This window comes from Calliphora vicina, chromosome 2, assembly GCF_958450345.1.
Source record: "Calliphora vicina chromosome 2, idCalVici1.1, whole genome shotgun sequence".
Lineage (NCBI taxonomy): Eukaryota > Metazoa > Arthropoda > Insecta > Diptera > Calliphoridae > Calliphora > Calliphora vicina.
Genome location: NC_088781.1, coordinates 132825012 through 132848888, shown reverse-complemented (window position 1 = coordinate 132848888; position 23877 = coordinate 132825012). Strand labels below are relative to the sequence as shown.

Below are 23877 nucleotides of genomic sequence, written 5' to 3'. Positions count from 1 at the left end.
CACATTACTATTAAAAAAATCAAACAAAATTACCACCTGTCTCTTAAAAATAACTCCTCCTAACCAATAAAGTAATTACTAATTACTCAAAAACTAACAATCCTATAAAAGCCTCAACATAACTTGAAATCCTTAACAGTTCTAGTCTAAACATGTTTGGCCTTCTATTAAAAAATAAACATTTAAAAGATTTTCTTAACCAAAGCGCCATTCATGGCCTGCGTTTGTTGCTGTACTATACTCGCTTTAAATATGCCAGGTATTTACAATAAAATTACAAAAATATTCTTATAAAATATTAAAGATTTTACTGTTTTTTAAAAAAATTCTAGATTTCTATGGACAGTCTTTATATTTGCTGTTATAATTTGGACCCATTTTATAATAATATCGCTGACTTTCCAATATATACAACAGCCAACTGAGGTGCATATGTCTACAAACTTGGTGCATGTTTCCAATACACCTTTTCCAGGTGTGGCTGTTTGTAGTGCCAATAAGTTGAGTCGTACTAAAGTTCTAAAATTCGCGGAAAAGGTGTAAGTATTAAAAGTATTCTACATAAATTCAGATCCAGTAGAGGTTCTAGTTCAGTTCTAGTTCAGTTCTAGTTCAGTTCTAGTTGAGTTCTAGTTCAGTTCTAGTTCAGTTCTAGTTCAGTTCTAGTTCAGTTCTAGTTCAGTTCTAGTTCAGTTCTAGTTCAGTTCTAGTTCAGTTCTAGTTCAGTTCTAGTTCAGTTCTAATTCAGTTCTAGTTCAGTTCTAGTTCAGTTCTAGTTCAGTTCTAGTTCAGTTCTAGTTCAGTTCTAGTTCAGTTCTAGTTCAGTTCTAGTTCAGTTCTAGTTCAGTTCTAGTTCAGTTCTAGTTCAGTTCTAGTTCAGTTCTAGTTCAGTTCTAGTTCAGTACTAGTTCAGTTCTAGTTCAGTTCTAGTTCAGTTCTAGTTCAGTTCTAGTTCAGTTCTAGTTCAGTTCTAGTTCAGTTCTAGTTCAGTTCTAGTTCAGTTCTAGTTCAGTTCTAGTTCAGTTCTAGTTCAGTTCTAGTTCAGTTCTAGTTCAGTTCTAGTTCAGTTCTAGTTCAGTTCTAGTTCAGTTCTAGTTCAGTTCTAGTTCAGTTCTAGTTCAGTTCTAGTTCAGTTCTAGTTCAGTTCTAGTTCAGTTCTAGTTCAGTTCTAGTTCAGTTCTAGTTCAGTTCTAGTTCAGTTCTAGTTCAGTTCTAGTTCAGTTCTAGTTCAGTTCTAGTTCAGTTCTAGTTCAGTTCTAGTTCAGTTCTAGTTCAGTTCTAGTTCAGTTCTAGTTCAGTTCTAGTTCAGTTCTAGTTCAGTTCTAGTTCAGTTCTAGTTCAGTTCTAGTTCAGTTCTAGTTCAGTTCTAGTTCAGTTCTAGTTCAGTTCTAGTTCAGTTCTAGTTCAGTTCTAGTTCAGTTCTAGTTCAGTTCTAGTTCAGTTCTAGTTCAGTTCTAGTTCAGTTCTAGTTCAGTTCTAGTTCAGTTCTAGTTCAGTTCTAGTTCAGTTCTAGTTCAGTTCTAGTTCAGTTCTAGTTCAGTTCTAGTTCAGTTCTAGTTCAGTTCTAGTTCAGTTCTAGTTCAGTTCTAGTTCAGTTCTAGTTCAGTTCTAGTTCAGTTCTAGTTCAGTTCTAGTTCAGTTCTAGTTCAGTTCTAGTTCAGTTCTAGTTCAGTTCTAGTTCAGTTCTAGTTCAGTTCTAGTTCAGTTCTAGTTCAGTTCTAGTTCAGTTCTAGTTCAGTTCTAGTTCAGTTCTAGTTCAGTTCTAGTTCAGTTCTAGTTCAGTTCTAGTTCAGTTCTAGTTCAGTTCTAGTTCAGTTCTAGTTCAGTTCTAGTTCAGTTCTAGTTCAGTTCTAGTTCAGTTCTAGTTCAGTTCTAGTTCAGTTCTAGTTCAGTTCTAGTTCAGTTCTAGTTCAGTTCTAGTTCAGTTCTAGTTCAGTTCTAGTTCAGTTCTAGTTCAGTTCTAGTTCAGTTCTAGTTCAGTTCTAGTTCAGTTCTAGTTCAGTTCTAGTTCAGTTCTAGTTCAGTTCTAGTTCAGTTCTAGTTCAGTTCTAGTTCAGTTCTAGTTCAGTTCTAGTTCAGTTCTAGTTCAGTTCTAGTTCAGTTCTAGTTCAGTTCTAGTTCAGTTCTAGTTCAGTTCTAGTTCAGTTCTAGTTCAGTTCTAGTTCAGTTCTAGTTCAGTTCTAGTTCAGTTCTAGTTCAGTTCTAGTTCAGTTCTAGTTCAGTTCTAGTTCAGTTCTAGTTCAGTTCTAGTTCAGTTCTAGTTCAGTTCTAGTTCAGTTCTAGTTCAGTTCTAGTTCAGTTCTAGTTCAGTTCTAGTTCAGTTCTAGTTCAGTTCTAGTTCAGTTCTAGTTCAGTTCTAGTTCAGTTCTAGTTCAGTTCTAGTTCAGTTCTAGTTCAGTTCTAGTTCAGTTCTAGTTCAGTTCTAGTTCAGTTCTAGTTCAGTTCTAGTTCAGTTCTAGTTCAGTTCTAGTTCAGTTCTAGTTCAGTTCTAGTTCAGTTCTAGTTCAGTTCTAGTTCAGTTCTAGTTCAGTTCTAGTTCAGTTCTAGTTCAGTTCTAGTTCAGTTCTAGTTCAGTTCTAGTTCAGTTCTAGTTCAGTTCTAGTTCAGTTCTAGTTCAGTTCTAGTTCAGTTCAGTTCTAGTTCAGTTCTAGTTCAGTTCTAGTTCAGTTCTAGTTCAGTTCTAGTTCAGTTCTAGTTCAGTTCTAGTTCAGTTCTAGTTCAGTTCTAGTTCAGTTCTAGTTCAGTTCTAGTTCAGTTCTAGTTCAGTTCTAGTTCAGTTCTAGTTCAGTTCTAGTTCAGTTCTAGTTCAGTTCTAGTTCAGTTCTAGTTCAGTTCTAGTTCAGTTCTAGTTCAGTTCTAGTTCAGTTCTAGTTCAGTTCTAGTTCAGTTCTAGTTCAGTTCTAGTTCAGTTCTAGTTCAGTTCTAGTTCAGTTCTAGTTCAGGTTCTAGTTCTAAATCAGGTTCTAATTCAGGTTCTAGTTCAGGTGCTAGTTCAGGTTCTAGTTCAGGTTCTAGTTCAGGTTCTAGTTCAGGTTCTAGTTCATGTTCTAGTTCAGGTTCTAGTGTTCTCTGGTTTCATTAAAAATCTCTTTTCAATGTGAAATCTAGGATATTAACTTTGAAATCCATATAATCGAATTGGCTTTATCCAATATATAACCAGCTAGATACAATTTTCCAATAGCACAGTGTAAGCAACAACTTAATTAGTAATCATAACAAACCTTATTTACATTCTTATTTAATCTTTAAGAGCTTCATAGAACATTTTTTAATTAGTAGGAACATATTAAATAAGATAAGAAAATATATATAGGTCACACTTTTGTTTAAGATTTTCCCAACAATCAAATGGCTTAAGAGTAAGAAAAACAAACTACATATTTGTATTATCGAATATTTAATATCAATTTATTTAAACCATTTCCTTTAAAGGAAGTCGTTGTTATTTATTTGAAGTAACCCAATTTTTGGACTTCGTTAACCATGGCAACAATAGAATCAATGGTTTCCTCACCGGTGGATACAATTTGTGAGGCAGGTAATTTGAAACCAACCAGGAAAGAGTTGGAGGAAGGACGCAATTCATAGCAGAAGGCCATTTTGGTGCCAACATTTTCGTAAGCCCAATCGACGGAGGAGCCCGAAGCGGGATAGATGGCATCATAAATGTTGCCGCCTGTATATTTAGTGCCATAACGTTTATTGATGGCAGCAATACTGACATCGAAAACTTGTTTCAAGTCCTTGATATTGGCGGGCAAGGAGGCAGTGTGACCGTAAGGATACAGCAGGTATTGAGAATAGGCATGGAAGTCGATGTACAAAGAAATTTTACCCTCCAAAGACTTGAGGTAGTCAGCCAAAGAGCGGGTTTCGATTTCGGAGAAGGCAGAAGGACCAGCATAGGTGTCGGAGCAGGGATTGTTGCTAGAGCCAACCACATTCCATTGGAAGCCCCAGTTACGGTTGGGATCAGCACCAAAACAGCTGCCATAGGGAGTACGAGTCTTACGCCACATGCGATCGGTGGTGTGGGTGTAAACATAACCATCGGGATTGGCATGAGGGAAAATGTACCAGTTGTAGTTCTCAGCTATCTGGCTAATGCTGGCCACGTTGGAGTTTAGCAATTGGTTGATTATATAGGTGGCAGTGGCAGAAGAAATCCATTCACGGGCATGTATACCAGCTTCTAAGAAGATACCGGGCTTTTCCGATTTGCTCTTGGAGATTTTAACACCCAAAATCGAACGTCCTTGATAGGTCTTGCCAGCTTCAATCAAAGTCACAACACCGGGATTCTCCACAGCCAATTGTTGCAACCACTTGTAGGTGTCGTCCAAAGTATAGTATTGATTCCAGTTGTAGGAAACAGCACGAGCAAGCGGATTCGTTTTGGCTACTTGTTCTTCATCATCTTCCAATTGACTTTGCAAGTTGCTTTCCACCAATTCATATTCGACTTCACTAGTACCCATAATTTCCAAGAAATCGGGCACCTTGTGGGGAGCTACTACCACATTAATGGGCTTGTTAATGGAGTGTATGCCATTCAAGAACATTATAGAATCCGAAGCACCTTCCAAGTTCTTTAAAACCTCCAATTCAGCCTCATTAGAAGCGGTAGTTTTGTACACGCGATAATTATCGTAGCGGGCACGTTCGCCCTGGCAGGCAACGGCCAAAAGACACACACCCAAAATAAGGTTAAATTTAAATGCCATTGTTGTTGTTTGCTTGTAATCGCAGAAGCGAATGTTGTACTTGGGCCCAGAACATAACTTTTATAGTAAAACATTTTCGTTTCTCTACAACTTGAAATAAACTGCAACCTGTAGAGCTTTGACTGGGTTAAATTGATAATAACAGTAACAACAAGATAACACAAATGTTTTGTTTTTTTTTTGTGTATTTGTCTATTATACAAATATCGCTTGTTGGTTGTAAATTTTCAAATTTTATTTTGCAAAATCTTTAAAAGTGTTTTTATTTATTTTGTTTGGAATATTCTATACACAGACTGGCAGACTTATCTTTAAGAATTGCAGTTTGTTGGCTTCTTATCGTCCGTTTTACGCGTCTGTTTGTTTTCAATCAAAATAAATCCTTTTATAACACAAATCATAAATTGAATCAGCAATAAATATAAATCTCATTTCAGACATACATACATACGAACAGTAAGTATTTAAGTGTGTCTAGTTTGGTTTTTAATGACTGCGATTAACTTTCAAAAGTTTTATGATGTTTTTTGGTGACGACAAAGGGAAATGAGGCATAAACTTTTCTTCTCTTCAGTCAGCAGACATTAGTAGACCTCGCAGACTTCAATCAAAACCGCACATAACTTCCTTCGAAGCGCCAGATGCCTTATGACCTCAAAGAAAGGTCAAACTAACATTCTGAAATCAACATACTGAAAACCTTCTTCTAGAGTTCTCGAAGAACGAAATCCATCAAATCTAAATTTCTGAGTTCTTACACGACTCAAAAAAAATTCTGGAATATTTAAGTTTATTGGCCTGCATTCCTAATCGCTGGTCCACCGATTCTGCTTCATCTTTATAGTCAACCATAAGACAGCCCTCTTCTAGATTTCTTGAAGAACGAAATCCTTAAAATCTAACTTTATGAGTTCTTCCACGACTCCCAAAATATGCTGGACTATTTAAGTCTGTAGACCTGCATTCCTAATGGCTGGTCCATCGCTCCTGCTAAATCTTTATAGTCAACCATAAGACAGCCTTCTTCTAGAGTTCTCGAAGAACGAAATCCATCAAGTCTAAATTTCAGAGTTCTTACACGACTCTCAAAATATGCTGGAATAATTAAGGCTGTTGGTCTGCATTCCTAATGGCTGGTCCACCGCTTCTGCTTCATCTTTATAGTCAAACATAAGACAGCCTTCTTCTAGAGTTCTCGAAGAACGAAATCCATCAAATCTAAATTTCAGAGTTCTTACACGACTCCCAAAAAATGCTGGAATATTTAAGGCTGTAGGTCTGCATTCCTAATGGCTGGTTCATCGCTCCTACTAAATCTTTATAGTCAACCATAAGACAGCCCTCTTCTAGAGTTCTCGAAGAACGAAATCCATCAAATCTAAATTTCTGGGTTCTTACACGACTCCCAAAAAACGCTGGTCCACCGCTCCTGCTTCATCTTTATAGTCAACCATAAGACATCCCTCTTCTAGAGTTCTCGAAGAACGAAATCCATCAAATCTAAATTTCTGAGTTCTTACACGACTTCCAAAAAATGCTGGAATATTTAAGGCTGAAGGCCTGCATTCCTAATGGCTGGTCCACCGCTTCTGCTTCATAGTCAACCATAAGACAGCCTTCTTCTAGAGTTCTCAAAGAATGAAATCCTTAAAATCTAAATTTCTGAGTTCTTACACGACTCCCAAAAAATGCTGGAATATTTAAGTCTGTATACCAACATTCCTAATGGCTGGTCAACCGCTCCTGCTTCATCTTTATAGTCAACTATAAGACAGCCTTCTACTAGAGGTCTCGTACTGAGGAACAAAGTGTCATTGCCAAAACATGCTCAGCTACCTTTGAGAAGGCTTCTAAGGAATGCAAATGTGACGGTGATTCTCTCTATAAGCTCAGGATGCGGTGATGAAGTCGTTGAAAGAAATCGTGAAGAGTAATCTCCGTCAGTCTCTGAAACTGTGATGTCGTGAAGACTCTAAAAGATCGGATTAGGCTAGCGTTCGTAGTGGTTTTTTGTGTGCTGATCTTATAAATACACTCCGAGTGATTATTGATCAGAAGACATTACTAAACGTTGCGACTTTAGGTAACTAAAATACATTTCGTAGCCTCGACTTCCCTCCTAAATCTGTTGGACTAATAATGGAAAGGGGATGTCCTTCATATCACCGACAAATGTGAGGGTGCTTCGCTCTATAGGCTCAGGATGAGGTGATGAAATTGATGAGCAGATATTAATCTCCATCAGTCTCTGAAACTACAATGCCTTGACGACTCCATAAGCTCAGCTTAGGATAGCGTTCGTATTGGCTTTTTGTGTGCTGATCATATTATGTAATACATTCTGATTGGTCATCGATCGGAACATCCAACACAAAACGTCGCGACTTTATCTAAAATGCATTTCGTAGCCTCGGCTTCCCTCCTAAATCTGTAGCACTAATAAAGGAAGTGGATATCCGTCCGATCACCGACCAATATGAGGGTGCTTTGCTCTATAGGCTCATGATGATAAAAAAAAATATTGTGAAGATTAACCTCCATCAGTCTCTGAAACTCCAAAAGCTTGGCTTAGGATAGCGTTTGTAGTGGCGTCTGTAGTCATCGATCAGAACTTCCTGCATCTAAAACGCTCTTCGTAGTCTCGGCTTCCCTCCTAAATATGTAGCACTAATAAAGGATGATCATTGTCGCATATACTTGTTAATCTCCAAGCGAACTTGATTGACGCAGGTCTCAAAATTCTCCTCTGACCAATGAAATGGGCGTAACATAGTTTAAGCGGATGTTAAGCGGATGAAGATTTAAAGACTGATGTTGAAGATAAAATTAAAAAGGTTAGAGGAACATTCCAGAAACTTACAGTTATTGTTATCAATATTGAAGGATTTCATTCAACAATTTTTCTTGTTTTCAAAGCTACCGAGATGGAAATGTCCAACGTCTGAACAAATTATTAAAAATATACAAATTTCCGATTTAAAAAAATAAATTCCCCTTTTACCCCCATTAACACGAAACCTGGTTAAGCGTTAACTAACAGTTATGCTGTCGGTTAAAATTATTTTTGTATGAAAACTGTCAGTAAACTATTAGTTAACACATAACCAGACTTCGCGTTACTGGGCGGTTAACATAATTAATTTTTTCCAAACATTTTTCAACAAAATTTAACTTACGCCTCTGTTTAAATTATTTGAACTTATTTTCCCAAATTTCCCCTTTTTATTGGAAAACGATTAAGGTAAATTGATAAGATTAATATGCTTATCATTTCAAAAAATATTCTACACATAAAAGTTGACAGCTTAAATACTCTACAGAAAGCAAGAAAATAGTTCATGCAAATAATTGGAAGAGGTAATTTTTCCGAATAGTCTACTGCTTTTTAGAACCAGCACTGAGTGGCTGATCAATACTTTTACTACAGCCAACCAGTACAGATAGTAACACAAAGTACATGTTTGGTTTTTACTACTATTAAACAAATAATTAAATTTACTATTAGCTCTATTGCATAATTTAACAACAAATATATTATTTTTAGAAATACATTAAAGTATTATAAGTATAAGCAATTTACTTTAATTAAATGCAATTTTTTATTGTTAACCTTTAACCCTTTGAAATGTTTAATTAATTCAAATTTATGTTAAAAACTGTAAACATTAAAGCATCACTATTTTGAAACACGCGATATTATATTTTTTTATTATTAACATTTATTTAATTGTAAAAATCTTTAACACACCAACACAAAATAACATATAAATTGTGAGAACTATGGGAATACTATTACATAAATCATGAAGACTAAAGACAACAATGAGTCAGAAGATGTAGTTTTCTTTTTTGGCAAAAATGTTGCCCTTTTTCTGCCCTGAAAAAAGGCAAAACTGTGAAATATATATCCTTTTCATGATGACTAACTTTTCACAAAAATTACCAAAGATGACCATTTGAAATGTTATAAAATACAAAATCATATCAGTATTAATTGCCAAATTACACTCTAATTAAAAGAAATTCTAAAAATATGCTTTTGGATCGATTGGTTTTAGAATTGTCCAGAAATGTTCTGTAGAAAAGAGGGCGAAAGAACGAATTCATTATTTTTACATTTTTTTTCATAAATTTAATGAATTTAAAGACTGACTCCCAATTTTATTCACATCGTGGTTTAAATCGATAAAAGACTTCAAATACTTATGTAACTATCATTTAAATCGTATTATCCATAGAGTGTTGGAGCGGCACTCTTGCGATTGCTGCTTCAACTATAGGATCTTAGATCTTAAATTAGAATAATGAATGATGCAAAAGGCACAAGCTAATTGCAATATTTAACCCAACAATGGGATCTCATCAAACAATCAAAATTAATTCAGAGGTACCGCAAAGCCCCCATTCTTTTTAGCTCTATTCCTTATTTTTCTAAATGACCTTCTAAGTCAAGCTTCCAACCCACACAGTTATTAACATTGTTTGTAAGTATGTCAATATTAAATGTTAAAGCTGCTGACATTAACATTGAAGCTGCTAAAAGCTCTAGAAATAGAACATTCTAGTTTTATCCATTAAGATAATTCATGAAACTGCTGGAAGATGACACTGTATAGAAATAGTGGCAGCGATTGCAGTCTGTTCAGTTGATCATAAGCGCTATTAGAATTAACCTCAACTGCATTACCTGTGTATTATCGTACATTATAAATCCAGCGGGAAAAAATGATAGAACTTCAGTTTGTAGGCCTTCTAAAAGGCATACTTACTCATTCTAAAAGATCCGATACTCATTCCACTCTGCCTGCTCTTAGAAGGTGTTCAAGAAGCCCTATGAATCCCCTTCTAATAACAAGTGAGTAAATGAAAATAGTCTACATCAAAAAAATAAAATACTCTGCATCTCTTTGATTAACTCTCTTTGCAAATTTTCAACAATAAATTGCTTGTGGGCTACCAGTAGCCCATCATAAGTAGGCCTTCTCTCAGCCCTCTAACAGCAGCGAGTATGCAAGGCCTTGGCTCGCAATGACACGCCGTGTAAATTTGAAATGATTTTGCCATGCGGCTAGAAGTCCTTGTGTCTGCAAAATAAGGCATTTAGAAAGGCCTCTTTACTGCTTCTTTTTCCCCCTGGAAAGAGTTGTTACAATTTTAAACTACTACTAAACTGATTTTATTTGCAATCTAAACAATACGGGTTATTTAAAGGAAATAAATCTGGATCTTGTGACAGTCTCACAATCATTTTTGGTATTTTGACACACAAACGCGAAACAGTTCATGTTGCTTCATCTGTATAATAAAATCAGGAGCTCTTGATGTTTTAGTGTGATAGATTAAACACATTTTTCAAGTGTCGAATGAAGCATTATACTCCATCTGATCTTCTTCAAAGTTTTTTTTTTGGAGTTTCATGAACATGCACAGGAGAGAGCAAAGCTGTTAGGGTATCCAATCCTATTGAGCACAGATGCAATGTGGACTGTGTTTAACTGTTCTATCGATATTACAAAGGAATGCGTTTTACTGAAATTAGGGATCTTATTCACGCTACCGTCAAATTTTTAGGTAATTCATGTCTTTCAAAAACAATTCATCCATTTTAGATTGATTGGTAGGTAGATCGCACAATAAACTACAGGGAAAATTCGTTCATGAGCCGTTCTATATATAAGTGGAATAAACTTCCTGCAGAAACTTTACCGCATTTTACAAAGCAGGAAAGTTAAAATCGAATGTCCACAAATCTCTGCTCTATCTATCCTCCCTCCCATAACTTATGTTCCTTGTTCCAATACAGTACACTGCATGCGAAGAGATTATTCCTATTGGTCTAGGAAGAAAAATAATTTTCGTAACATCTTCTTAGGAAATGAATCTATCAGAATCCTTTCTAAGCTATCAGCAATAGAAATGTATTGTATCAACACCTTAATTAGGAATAATAATTGGTTTCTAAACTGTAATCTTCTAAGCTTGTTAGGATGCGACCAATGTTTATGTCTTGGTTCTTAATCTTTCATGTAACTTTTTTGTCTAGGAGTTAAAGCGTTAAGCGTTTTTTACTTGGCCAATCGAATTGTTTAGGTTACAACTAAACCAGTATTGCCCATTGTTATCTATGACCTTTTCCCATCTTTCTGGCAACATATGGATTCTGAGCCAAAAGAACTGCTCATCTTTTGAGGACAAGAACGAATCAAGCCAATTTCAGATACTCTGTTTAAAGTGAATCGTATACCAGAGAGAGCGTTCTCCTTCGAACGAAACAAATAAGTCGGACGAGGCATGGTCTGGACTATAAGGCGGGTGAGGCAAAACATTCCAAACACTTCATTCTAAATTCGTTTTAACAGGTATTGCAACATGTAGCCGAGTGTTGTCCTGATGGAATATTACAGTTTTTCGGCCAATGCTAGCTTCTTTGGTACAGATTCCCAGTGATGGTCTGTCCAGATTTCAGCAGCTTATAATAGATAGGGCCCTTTTGGCCCCACCAAATACAGATTATTACCTTAGCTCCATGGCTATTTGGTTTTGGTGTCGATTTGGCAAGTTGGCCGGGCTTCACATACGATCTCTTACGCTTCGGATTATAGTAGTGGATGTATTTTTCATCGCAAGTAATGATTTTCTTTTATAGCGTGCAAACATGATTTCGGACATGCAAAATCGTGTTTCTGCTGCTCGCAAACGTTTTGAAATTGCTGCTACTCACTCAATTGGGAGCTACTCACCCAATGATTCTGCAAACTCTTGTTGAGTTTGACAACAATCTTCATGGAGTATTGCCTCCAATTCTTGATCTTCAAACATTTTTTGCTGTCCTGGGCGATGATCTATGTCTTCCGTGTCAAAATGACCACTTCAGAACCGAATAATCCATCTCTCGCACGTTGAAACCGATGATACACATTCACCATAAGCCTTGATGAGCAATCGGTGTGCTTCTGAGGCACTTTTTATACCCTTCACCTTCATGAGTATATATATTCTGGATCCTTATAGATAGCGGAGTCGATTAAGTATTGTCCATGCTTTCGAGAAGTTTCCTATTTTAAATCTGCAAAATCGTTCCACAAATGGCTGAGATATGAGGAAAAAAAACCAGGACAACCTCGATTTTTTACCTATATCTGGATTACTAAGTCATTAATATAGAGAATATGGATATCTAGTGATAGAAAGACCTTTGCAGCGACGTATATAAGACCATGGTAAGTTGGACCTGCGATGGGTCAAAATCGGAAAAAAATATTTTTTAACCCGAATTTTTTTTTTCACCAAAAAAAAATTTCAAAAAAAAAAATAATTTTTTTTAAAATTTAAAAAAAAAATAATTCGAAAAAAAAATTTTCCAAAAAATGAAAACAACTTTGGAAAAATAAATAAATTTTGTTTACCTAAAAATATTAAAAATTTGTATTTTGAAGTATAGTTTGGTGAAGGATATATAAGATTATATAGCTCTATTACTTGTTTTATTGTAAATCCCGCAATTTTAGGTCACGTATGTGGAAAAAACTTCCTGCAGAAACTTTATTGTATTTTCAGTTCAGGAATGTTCAAATCGAATGTCTCTCTACCCTCACTCCCATAACTTATTTTGCAGGTTCCAACATTGTTCACTATCAGACCAATTATGAATAAAAAATTCCCTGGGAGTTTGTTCCCGGGGAGTTTTTTCCCATTGAATTTGAATAGGAAAAATTAAAAAAGGGAAAAAACTCCCGGGAATTTTTATTCATAATTGGTCTGTATATGAGTAGAGGTCATTCCATGTTTACTGGTCTAGAAAGAAAAACAATTTCCGTAACAGGTTCTTAGGAAATTAATTTTTCAGAATCCTTTCTAAACTATCTGCAACTAGGAACAACTTTCTTATCAATAGTGATTGGTTTCTAAACTCGTTAAGAACATTTACTATGTCTTGGCACAGAATCTTTCATGTAGCCTTTTAGTCTACGAGATAAAGCTTTACGAAAATAATACCTTTTTACCAGAACCATCGAATAGTTTAGGTTACAATTAAACCACCGGAATAGCAACCAATTTGTTTTGCTAAAAATCATTTTTATTCAATTAAAAGTCCTGGTTCACACACTTCTAGTTTATTTGAGCTAGTCTTGGGGTTATAGAAGAGAGAGGAAGTAAAACAGAAAAATGTTATCCAATCTCCTCTCCTTTATCATCTACAAACTCAAGACATGAACCACCACAAACATCAAAATTATCTAGTTGTAACAATACATCCAAGTTTATTCGAGAATAATGCGAATTCGGATTTCAAACATGTTTAATTATAATGTTAAGAAAATTACACTTTCCAAATGATTGAAAATAACACTATTAAAATGAGATTTAAGTATATTCCCAATCTTAAGTTCAATACAAATTGAAACACTGGAAATTTGGTGGATAAAGCGTATCAGATAGACCTAATCTATTGCTTTTAAAAGATTGCCCTAGCACTTGAAACATTTCGTTGAACTTAGAATTCTGTTCAATGATATTTTTTTCGCCCCAAAAAAAACATATCATAAATTTTGCTAATCATTTTTGGGAAATACCTAGATTAAATTTTCATTCTATTTAAAAAAAAACTATTGAATATAACTAGTTTTCTTAAATGAAAACTTTATGATACAAGACACACGTCTCAATATTTTTACTATGGGAATTTTTGCGGTCCTCTATGAAATCTTTATAATAAATTCTGGCTATAAACTCTAGTATAAATCATATTATTTAAACAAAAACTGATAAGATTATAAGTCCAAGAGAACGAAGCGTCATTTTATTTGAACTGACCACATAAAACTCAATATCGTGTGGATTAATTTAATCATAAATTTATTAATTAAATAATCACGATAACAAAACAAATAATTTCCTAGAGAAAGCGAAATTTTTTTGAGTAAATGATAAGAAGTTAAATATTGCAATGATTTACAAGGCCCTAAAAAAAGTTTGAAATTAAATTAAAAATTGAAATGGCAACAACAAAAACCAACAATTTAAAAGTTAAGGTTTGTTCTTTGGCACTTATTCCAATAAATTGTAGCCCTTAGAAGAAAAGGTTTAACCACTCTACTCTACGAGCCATTTAATAACCCCCATATAATGGTTCGAAGGACCATCATTTTAAAAACAGTTTAAAATCATATTACACTGAATTATAATTTATAAAAAAAATCGTTTAAAATCATTTAAAAATAAAAGCTTTAACTATGTCAAGCCATTTAACAACCCCCATATAATGGTTCGAAGGACCATAATTTTAAAATCATTTTACACTAAATTATAATGTATAAAAAATCGTTTTTATTTAAAATAAACTGTTTACATGAACTTTGTAATACCAGCTTCCTTGATCATGGCCATTAAAGAATCCATAGTCTCTTCACCGGTGGGAATAATTTGAGAAGCAGGCAATTTGAAACCAGTCCAGAAAGCAGTCGAGGAAGGACGCAATTCATAGCAGTAAGCGTATTTAACATCCTGAGTACCATAAGCCCAATCGACACTAGCGCCAGCAGCAGGATAGATGGCATCATAAATATTGCCACCAGTATACTTGGTGCCATAACGTTGAGACATAACATCGATGGCAACATCGAACACACGCTTCAAGTCAGCGTAGTTTGGTGGCAATTCCCCAGTGTGACCATAGGGGAACAACAGCAATTGCGAATAGGAATGGAAGGAGACATACAAAAAGATTTTGTCCTTCAAAGTGGTGGCCAGATAGTCAGACAATGATTTGGTTTCAATTTCGGAGAAAGCCGAAGGACCAGCATAAGTATCAGTGCAGGGATTATCAGAGGCACCAATCTCATTCCAGTGGAAGCCCCAGTTACGATTGGGATCAGCACCGAAACAATCACCATAAGGAGTACGAGTCTTACGCCACAAACGATTGGTAGTATGGGTATACACATAACCATCAGGATTGGCATGAGGAATAATATACCAATCGAAACTTTCAGCAATCATGCGTACTTCCTTATTCTCACTGGTCAGCAATTCGTTGGTAATGTAGGTAGTAGTGGCCGGGCCAATCCATTCACGAGCATGCATACCGCCCTCCAAAAAGATACCCTTTTTGCCAGGACCATACGAGATCTTAACACCCAAAATATCACGTCCTTCATAAGTTTTACCAGCTACAAACAATGATACTACTTTGGGGTATTTGGCAGCCAAAGTGTTTAACCAATTGTAGGTGTCATTCAATTCATGGTATTCCTCCCAGGTATAGTCGCCGGTACGTCTCTTGGGATCAGCCACAACATCATCTTCCAACGAAGCTTGAGCATTAGTGTCCACTAAAGTGTAGGGAACTGAGTTCTTTACCAAGGCTAGCACGAATTTTGGCACACTTTGGGGAGCAACCACAACATGAATCTTTGAGTTCAAATAGTGTACGCCATCCAAGAAAATGTAAGAGTCACGAGCACCCTCCAATTGCTTAAGCACCTCCAATTGTTGTTTGGTTTGTGGCTGCAATTGATAGACGTGATGATTGTCGTAACGTACTTTAGAGTCCGCAGACGTTGCAGTGGCCAAACCAAATATGGCCACCACCAAGGCGATGATTAAATACTTCATGGTACGCGTACTTTCGACAAATAGTCTATGTTGCAAGTGTAACCATAGCTTTTATATGTTTTTTTTTCGTGCAAAAGAAAGATAACGAAACAATAACAAACTATGGACATTTCTTAGGAAGAGATATGCGATTAAACATAGTTATATTTCAACACATACCCACACAGTTGGGCCAGAAACGATCGCGTAAAGTAAAAAGAGTTAGAACTGATAAGGCCTCAACACAATGTGAACTCATTGTGACAATACAGTACAGAGCCCAACTATAATCCAGTTCAATTGATTTGTGACTTTATTTATAAAGTTTGTATGTGGTCTGCATATTAATTAGATAAATGCAAAAGATATACATACACATTTAAAAGAAGTTCATGTTCAAGAGGTAATGAAATGTTCTAAAGGAATTTTATTTTAAAACGAAACTAAATATTTATACACAATTTTTGTAGAGGAACAATGAGAGAATATGAGCAAGAAAGGAGGTCAAGTAAGAGGTACAATCTAAACTCAGTCAAATACACATGTTCGTCTTTCAAATCAAAAATGTCCTAAAATACTTAAAGAGACATACTATGTAATATTAGACTGTAATAGAAAATGTAAGGAAGGTTAAGGAAGGCAGTACTGAAGAAGGTGTAGCTGGGATTGCATCATTTAGGGACAAAGAGAAACCCGTGGAAGATGAAGGTCTTACCCTAACGGGTTAGGGTTTTTTAAGTGGACGGTCTTCTGCGATTGTCGAGAGACTCTATTGGTGAATGGAGTAGCATTCAAAAGTTCGAGGAGATGGCTCTGCTCTCTGACGAGGAGCTAGATATCTACTAACAGTAAGAAGACAGAGGGATCACCAAGCACCGACGAGGACAAGGGAATTCAAAAGAGTTGATCGTAAGAAGATCGCCCACATGGCATTGAGGGCGCCAAGCTTGTTCTGCAGGTGGAGGACTTTCCAAGTGCCTCTCCAATGGTATTTTGAACACCAGCCGAACGAAGGAAGAGGAAGCTAGTAGCGGAACCCGGAAATCTCTAGCTTATTTAGCTAAGATGGAGAAGAGCGTTCCGGCCTCGATTACCTCAAAAAGCATCGGCAAGACGTCGCTAAATTCGAAAGAATTAACGGTCCTGTAACTGTAGTTTTGGGTTGGGTTGCTGACGTCGACCAGGCAAGCACTCGTAAGGGCATAGGGTCGGCATCAGCATATCGCTTAGGTGCAAATAAGAACGATGGTGCTCCAACGTCTGAAGCGCAAGATCTGTGTATGATAGTAGGTCATCAAGTGTGATGAGTGCAGGAAAACTTCCGGCTAGTTCCCCTATGGTACTCCATAAAGGCATTCTTAAAGAGAATAAAGCTGGCAGTGTTCGGCATTCCTCGACGAAGATACTGAAGATCACGGCATCGGTGAAGACTGGAGGTTCAACTCCGGCTTGCGCTGTTAAAGGCTCCCAAAAGAAGACTATTAAGAAAATTCTTTTCGACAAAAGAATTTTCTCAAAACAATTACACAAGTAATGACAGGAAAACATCTCGCCAGTAGAGTAGTATTTTTTTCTTTTATGATATGGGATGTATTTACAGGACTAAATGAAGTTGTGTTACACAAGAAACGATGAACGATTTCATGGGAACCTTCTCCATAAGCTGGGCATATCTTATGAGAGACGCGATCTATATTTTGAGCTGTCTCAAGAATGTTAATTGCCTTACTCTTGCCTTTGCTATCTTCAGAACTTAATGCAATTTGGAAGAATATAAGCCTAAATCATCCAAATTCTCCCCCGAAATGGTCTAGCGACGATATTGTTGGAAAAACGATCATACGAATGTAAATACAGCGAAAAATCACTTATATTTTTTTTAGTATAAAAAAAACAAATATTATAAATCGTTGCTAAGAACTTTGTAAATATTGTGATTTTAGGAAAAATATCTTAATTCGTTAATAACTCCGATTTTTTAGGAAAATAAATAACAAAATTTAAAAAAAAAAATTCCAATAAAAAATTTTTTTTTAAAAAAAGAATTTTACACAAAAATTATTTTTAATTTTTTTTAAAAATTTTATTAGTGAAACAAATTTTTTGAAAAAAAAATTTTTGGTGAAAAAAATTCGGGTTAAACAGTAGATCCGACTTACGATGACCCTATATTCGGGGTTGCAAAGGTCTTTGAAATATCTATCATTAGATATCCATATCTATCTATCTATATAAATAAAAATCAAATGTCGTTCGTTGGTCATTAATTGCATCAGTAGAGAACGGCAGGACCGATTTAGACAAATTTTTTTTTAAAATGTTGGTCATAGCCCAACTTTGATTTTTACGCAACGAAAAATTGACCACGCCCACTTTTACGCCCATTTTTTCGATTTATCTAAAATCGGAAAACGGCTACATCGATTTGGCTAATTTTTTGTTTAAATGATCATAGTAATCCAATTTAAGTTTTTACTGAAAGAAAAATTGACCACGCCATTTTTTTGCGATATATCTAAAATCGCAGGACGCCTGGACCGATTTAACTATATTTGTTTAATGTTCGCAATACATAGTCCGCAAAAGTTTTTACATAAATAAAAATTGTCCACGTCCACTAATACGCCCAGTTATTAAATACATCGATCTATGATCAATCATATTTCCTAACAAAAATCAATTTTGTATATAAAAACTCAAAATATCTAAATTCGCTAATAACTTGGCCAATAAGAATTTAATCAAGAAAAGAAGCTCGATCTGTGATCACTCATATTTCTGACCAAAAATCGATTTTTTACACAAAAACTCAAAATATCTAAATTCGCTAATAACTTGGCCAATAAGCGTTTAATCAAGAAAAGGAGCTCGATCTGTGATCACTCATATTTCCTAACAAAAATCGATTTTTTATATAAAAACTCAAAATATCTAAATTCGCTAATAACTCGGCCAATAAGCATTTAATCAAGAAAAGAAGCTCGATCTGTGATCACTCATATTTCTGACCAAAAATCGATTTTTTACACAAAAACTCAAAATATCTAAATTCGCTTAGGTTTTTGACAACAAACTTATGTTCTTTGTCTCTCAGTAGCGCTTCTATGTACTATATTTTATTCTATGTCCGATATGAATAAAAATTATCATTCAATAATACGTTTTTTTTCTTTTTAACTTCCGCTTCTCACAAATTCACAAATCGAACACAAGCATTTTTTTAACTTAACAGGACAACGTCTGTCCGGTCAGCTAGTTGTCTATATTAATGACTTAGTAATCCAGATATAGATACAAAATTGGCTGGGTTGCTATTTAAAATCGAGACAATGGGTTCACAAATGGCTGAGATATAAGGAAAAAACCAGGAAAACCTCGATTTTTGACCTATTTTTTATCTATATCTGAATTAGTAAGTCATTAATATAGACAATATGGATATCTAATGATAGATATTGCAAAGATGTATATAAGGCTATAGTAAGTTGGACTCTCAATGGGTCAAAATCGGGAAAAATATTTTTTAACCTGAATTTTTTTTAACAAACAAATTTTTTTGTCATAAATTTTTTTTCATTAATAAATTAAAAAAAAAATTTAAAAAAACTTTTTAAAAAAACATTAAAAAATAATTTGGAAAAAGCTAAAATTTTTTAAAAATTTTAAATTTTGTTTACCTTAAAATATTTAAAAATTTTATTTTAAAGTATAATTTGGTGAAGGGTATATAAGATTCGGCACAGCCGATAAAAAACTCAAATATTTTGTAGAGACATTTTTTTTCATTAATAAATTTAAAAAAAAAACTTTTTAAAAAAAAATTAAAAAATTTTTTTTTTTTTATAAAATATTTAAGTTGGAAATATGAGTCAAAATCGGGAAAAAAAATTTTGAAAAAAACTTTTTAAAAAAAATTAAAAAATAAATTTAGTAATTTATTTGTATACTTTTATTAACTTTATTTAACAAAAAACAAAGGACATAATTAATTAAATTCTAAAAATGAGAAAACAAAATTAAAAGATTTCTTTATTACGGCATTGACAAAACAATGGAAACTTAGGTATTATTTTAACAAATATGGTCTAAACTTTGCAATAACTCAATATCCTAACTAATAGTATCCCTTATTTTTTACAACTGCTACACATCGACGATGTATTGAACCAATTAAAGAGTCAATGGTCTCCTTTGAAATATTTTGCCATTCCCCTATAACCGCCTCCGATAAATCTTCCTTCCTGGTGTAATTTTGGGTCCTAATATACGATCTACAATTTCCCATAGATTTTCTATGGGATTGAGATCTGGCGATTGGGCAGGCCACTTCAAAACACGTACCTCGTTGGATTGTAACCACTCGGTTACAACCCTAGAGTGTGTTTCGGGTCGTTGTCGTGTTGGAATCTCCAAACTAGGGGCATATTTTCCTCAGCGTATGGATACATAACATCGTTTAATATGGTTCTGTATCCTATACCTGTCATGGTATCTTTTATAATATGAATTGGGCCCTGAAAAACATCCCCATACCATAATATTGCCACTGCCAAACATAACAGTCTTATTTGTGTACTTTGGATCTAATATTTTTTCCTTTGGTCGTCTTACAAATGTTCTCCCATCACTGCCTCTTAAATTGTATTTGGATTCGTCGAAAAAAAGGACAGTATTCCATTTCTGTATCGACCAGTTTAAATGAAATCTGGTAAATTGTAGACGAGCAGAACGGTTATTTTTAGAAATGAGTGGTTTTTTCACAGGACGATAGCAACCAAGACCAGCCTCATTTGCCCTGTGCTAACTGTTCGGGTACTTATTTCTAATTTTAGGCTATTAACAACCTCTCGAGGAGTTATTTTTGGGAATTTTTTGAACTCTCTCGCTATTAAATTATCTTGTCTAGGAGTAGTCTTTAAAAAGTTTCCATTGTTTTGTCAATCACTGTATATCGTATTTTCAAATGTTCAAGAGTGAAAAGGGAAATTGGTAATTTTTCTCCCAATGATACTTTTTTAATATTGTTAATTAAACTTATCAACATAAAAGTTATCTGATGTGCATCAGAATAAAGTTAGAATCAAATGTTAGGAGTCCTAAGGGTAAGTTTACGTTCTTCTAATGGTACTTTTTTTATAATATTGGTCCTAGAAACATGAATTAGAGTGCATATACTTGTGAATGCGAATTCAAAGGGTTTGATGATTGGTACTAAATCTTTATTCTTCTTTACAGTCTAAAAAAGAACTGTAAATATTGTAGTTTTACTATGATTGGTGTAGCTAGTAACTTATAAATAAGCTACGATGAGAATTCATATCTATAAAGTCTACACGTGTAAACTTATTTCAAACACACTCTTCATATTTATTAATTGCTTTATCTCTCTCTTCTCCTCTTATTAGCTTTGAACAGCAACAAGCTTATAAACCCTACTATTTGGCCCAAACAACTCAGGAAATGGCTCAATATTTATTACATTTCAAAGGTTTCTATATCTTTCCACACGACAATCAACCGCTTAATTTTACGCTACTCTATCGTTTGGACAAAATTTTCAACTTCATGTTTAACACTACTAAATATCCGATACGAGATTATTTGAAAATTTTAGCACCCGATTGTAAAAACTTAATAATCAGAGGAACCATATATGGTCAAGAAATTAATACTAGGGATTATTTCAATAAACGTTTGACATCTTCGAGTGTATGTTGTATGTTTAATTACAATAGAAGGGGTTATTCTATAGATCCGTAAGTGGTTTAATTTTAATATTTTTTGTAATTTGTTAATGGATTGATTTTTATTGTATAGGAAAACACGTAAAGCTGATAATCGTTTTGCTGAGAATGCAGAGAAAATTAAATTTGAATCCAATTCTATATTAAATTCCATACAATTTGTGTTGCGTAGTGATTCGGAAGATTTTACCATAACAGAATTTCATAATACAGCATTTCAGGTAATAATAGAACTTTATTCAGTTTTCTTCAGATTCAAAAACATCAAAATATTTCAATATCTTTTTTAAAACTAATTTTACAGCTTTTTATTTTCCCCCGAGAAGATTATGCTACCATACAATCAAATCGTATTGGAGAAATTTTGGTCGACTACAACACCATAGTGGAAGTACCCATAGAACCGGAATTTTTTGGCTCCACCCAGAGAGTACGACAGTTTTCACCGGATGTGCGTAATTGTTATTTTCCAGATGAAGGACAAAAACTATTAAATCAGTAATCCACACACATGAAATCAGCTGTTAGTTAGTGTACAGAATGATATATCTTTTCCGTTTTAGGTCTTATTACTCCATTGATGAATGCCTGCTGTTATGTCGCATGCAGTCAATGTTGAAATATTGTGGCTGTGTTACACCACCCATGGCGGCCACCAGTAAAAACATTAACTATTGTAGTTTTATAAATTTACCTTGTCTGATGAAATGGAAAGCCATATGGTATGGCTGGGATCAATTTGAATATGTGCATGAGAATGGTAAAGATCTCAAGGATGATTTTACCACGGGCCACAGATGTCCGCAGTGTTTGCCCAACTGTAATGGTGTGGATTATAATCTGGAGGTAAATGAAATGACTATGCGGCCTACATATGGACAATTTTACAGTCATGGAATATTGTAAGTTTAAGAAATGGGTTGTCATAAAGTTTATGGCGATTCGAAGGCATAAACTATTGGTTATAGGACTTGATTAAGTACCAATCTTATTCTTTTATTTATATTTCAGAGAAGGACTTAATAATGCAAAACCTTTAGCAATTGTAAAGCTTTATTTTAAGCAGCGTTATGTTTTGGCCACTGAAATGGATATTGTGGGTGATTGGGTGGTTTTATTAAGTATGTAATTATAAGCCCTTATTAAGTAACTACAAGTTTCTTATGAAATCCATAACTTTACAGATCGCTTTGGCGGCATTATGTCCCTGATGTATGGCTTTAGCATTATCAGTTATATTGAAATTATCTATTTTGCTACCGGGAAATTTTTCGCTTATCATTTAGATAGTTGGAAATTAAAATTAGAACGTAAATTATCTACTCTAACTAGTGCAACGGAAAAGGTGCTGGATGTTAATGGAGAGAATGATGAGCCGCCGCCAGCTTATAATCTATGCTGGAGGGAATTGAAACCTAAACAGCCGGTGGATATGGAAATATTTAAACATGATGTTATTTTACATTTATATAAAAGGGATGAATAATTGTGATGAAACATATTTAAACAGGAACATTTATTTGAAATAAAAATTTTAATATTAAAATCTACACCATTTTCTTGGCAAATTTTTTAGCATAAACAAAAATGTATTGTTTTTTTTTTTGCATAAAAACATGATTTAAACCTAATTAATTTGCTCTATATTGTAGATTGCCTAAATAGTTAACAATTAATGCTGGAATTTACTAAAAATCTTAATATTTTTAACTAATTTAAATGCCATTGCCCAAACCACTACCCACTGTCTCCATCTTTCCTATTAAATTGGTTTTGTTTTAATTATTATAATCTACTCACGTTTTTAACTGCCTGTGTCTTTACTTTATAAAACAACTCTTTTTTTCTTAATTTTAAACACTTTTTTTACAATAATTTCTTAATTTTTAACATTTATTTTATTATTTTCTGTAATTCTTTTTATCACTAGCACTTCACTCAAAAATAAACAAAACAAAGGAAGAAACCGTTAGAAATTGTTTTTTTTTCTTACAACAACAACAAATGACATGGTTGCATTTTGTAAACAAACAATAGTGAGAGAAATTTTAGGGTAAGTTTTAATTGTAAGTAAAAAATAAATTAATTTTTTGCCAATAATCTTATTAAAATAACTATAACTCTTTAAAAATAATGGAATAATGATCACCTAATTATATATAACATATTTAATTGAGAAAAGGTTATTATAATTATGTTTTAATTAAACTTTAAACAAATATTACATTACTTCACATCTTGGCGATCAATCGTTTTGTGCACATAATACCAAAACGTCAGCAGAATTACGGACACAAATTTGTTCATGTTCTTCTGTGTGACCCTATCTCTATACTAGATAAATTTTTGTCATGATAAATGTCAAAATGGTTGTCAAGATAAAAAATTATGTGGTATAGCCTCCATTTATTTGTGTTATTGCTCAGACAACTTTGTCTTGACAACAAACGTCATATATTGATATGATAAATATTTGCAAGTATAGAGGAAGTTGAGCAAAACGGTATTTAGCAGTCTTTTTGTGTGAAAATGTCATTTGATGGCTGACATAGTGCCGATTTACACTATGATTTTTACAACGTCGTTTTTTCTTAATTCTCTTTTGAAGTTGCTTTTACTCCACCCCTCTATCAACAAACTCAAAAAATCCAAAGAGAATTAAAGAAAAACGACGTCGTAAAAATCATGGTGTAAACCGGCACATAGCTGTGCTAACAAATGTTATGACAACGTTGTTTTAACAAGAGCATAACATCGGCATAGAGCATAACATGCTTGTTAAGGCTGGGGTCATAACACTGGGTCTACAACAA

General features: G+C 34.2%; 3 protein-coding genes across 3 annotated transcripts; 1 reads left to right on the top strand and 2 right to left on the bottom strand.

The window, feature by feature from the left end:
• Window positions 1–152: 152 nt before the first annotated feature.
• Window positions 153–22550, top strand: ppk18 (pickpocket 18). The gene is made up of 10 exons (XM_065500404.1): window positions 153–259; window positions 333–539; window positions 3716–4118; window positions 4492–4634; window positions 20726–21076; window positions 21138–21285; window positions 21369–21562; window positions 21628–21966; window positions 22076–22185; window positions 22249–22550. The coding sequence occupies exons 1-10, from the start codon at window positions 153–155 to the stop codon at window positions 22548–22550; spliced, it is 2304 nt and encodes a 767-aa protein (XP_065356476.1).
• On the bottom strand, window positions 3384–4760 carry LOC135952055 (zinc carboxypeptidase A 1). The gene has a single exon (XM_065501837.1). The coding sequence runs from the start codon at window positions 4725–4727 to the stop codon at window positions 3450–3452; it is 1278 nt and encodes a 425-aa protein (XP_065357909.1). The 5' UTR covers window positions 4728–4760; the 3' UTR covers window positions 3384–3449.
• LOC135952056 (zinc carboxypeptidase A 1-like) lies at window positions 14049–15380 on the bottom strand. The gene has a single exon (XM_065501838.1). It carries the CDS (start codon window positions 15339–15341, stop codon window positions 14073–14075), a length of 1269 nt encoding a protein of 422 aa, XP_065357910.1. The 5' UTR covers window positions 15342–15380; the 3' UTR covers window positions 14049–14072.
• Window positions 22551–23877: the final 1327 nt, after the last annotated feature.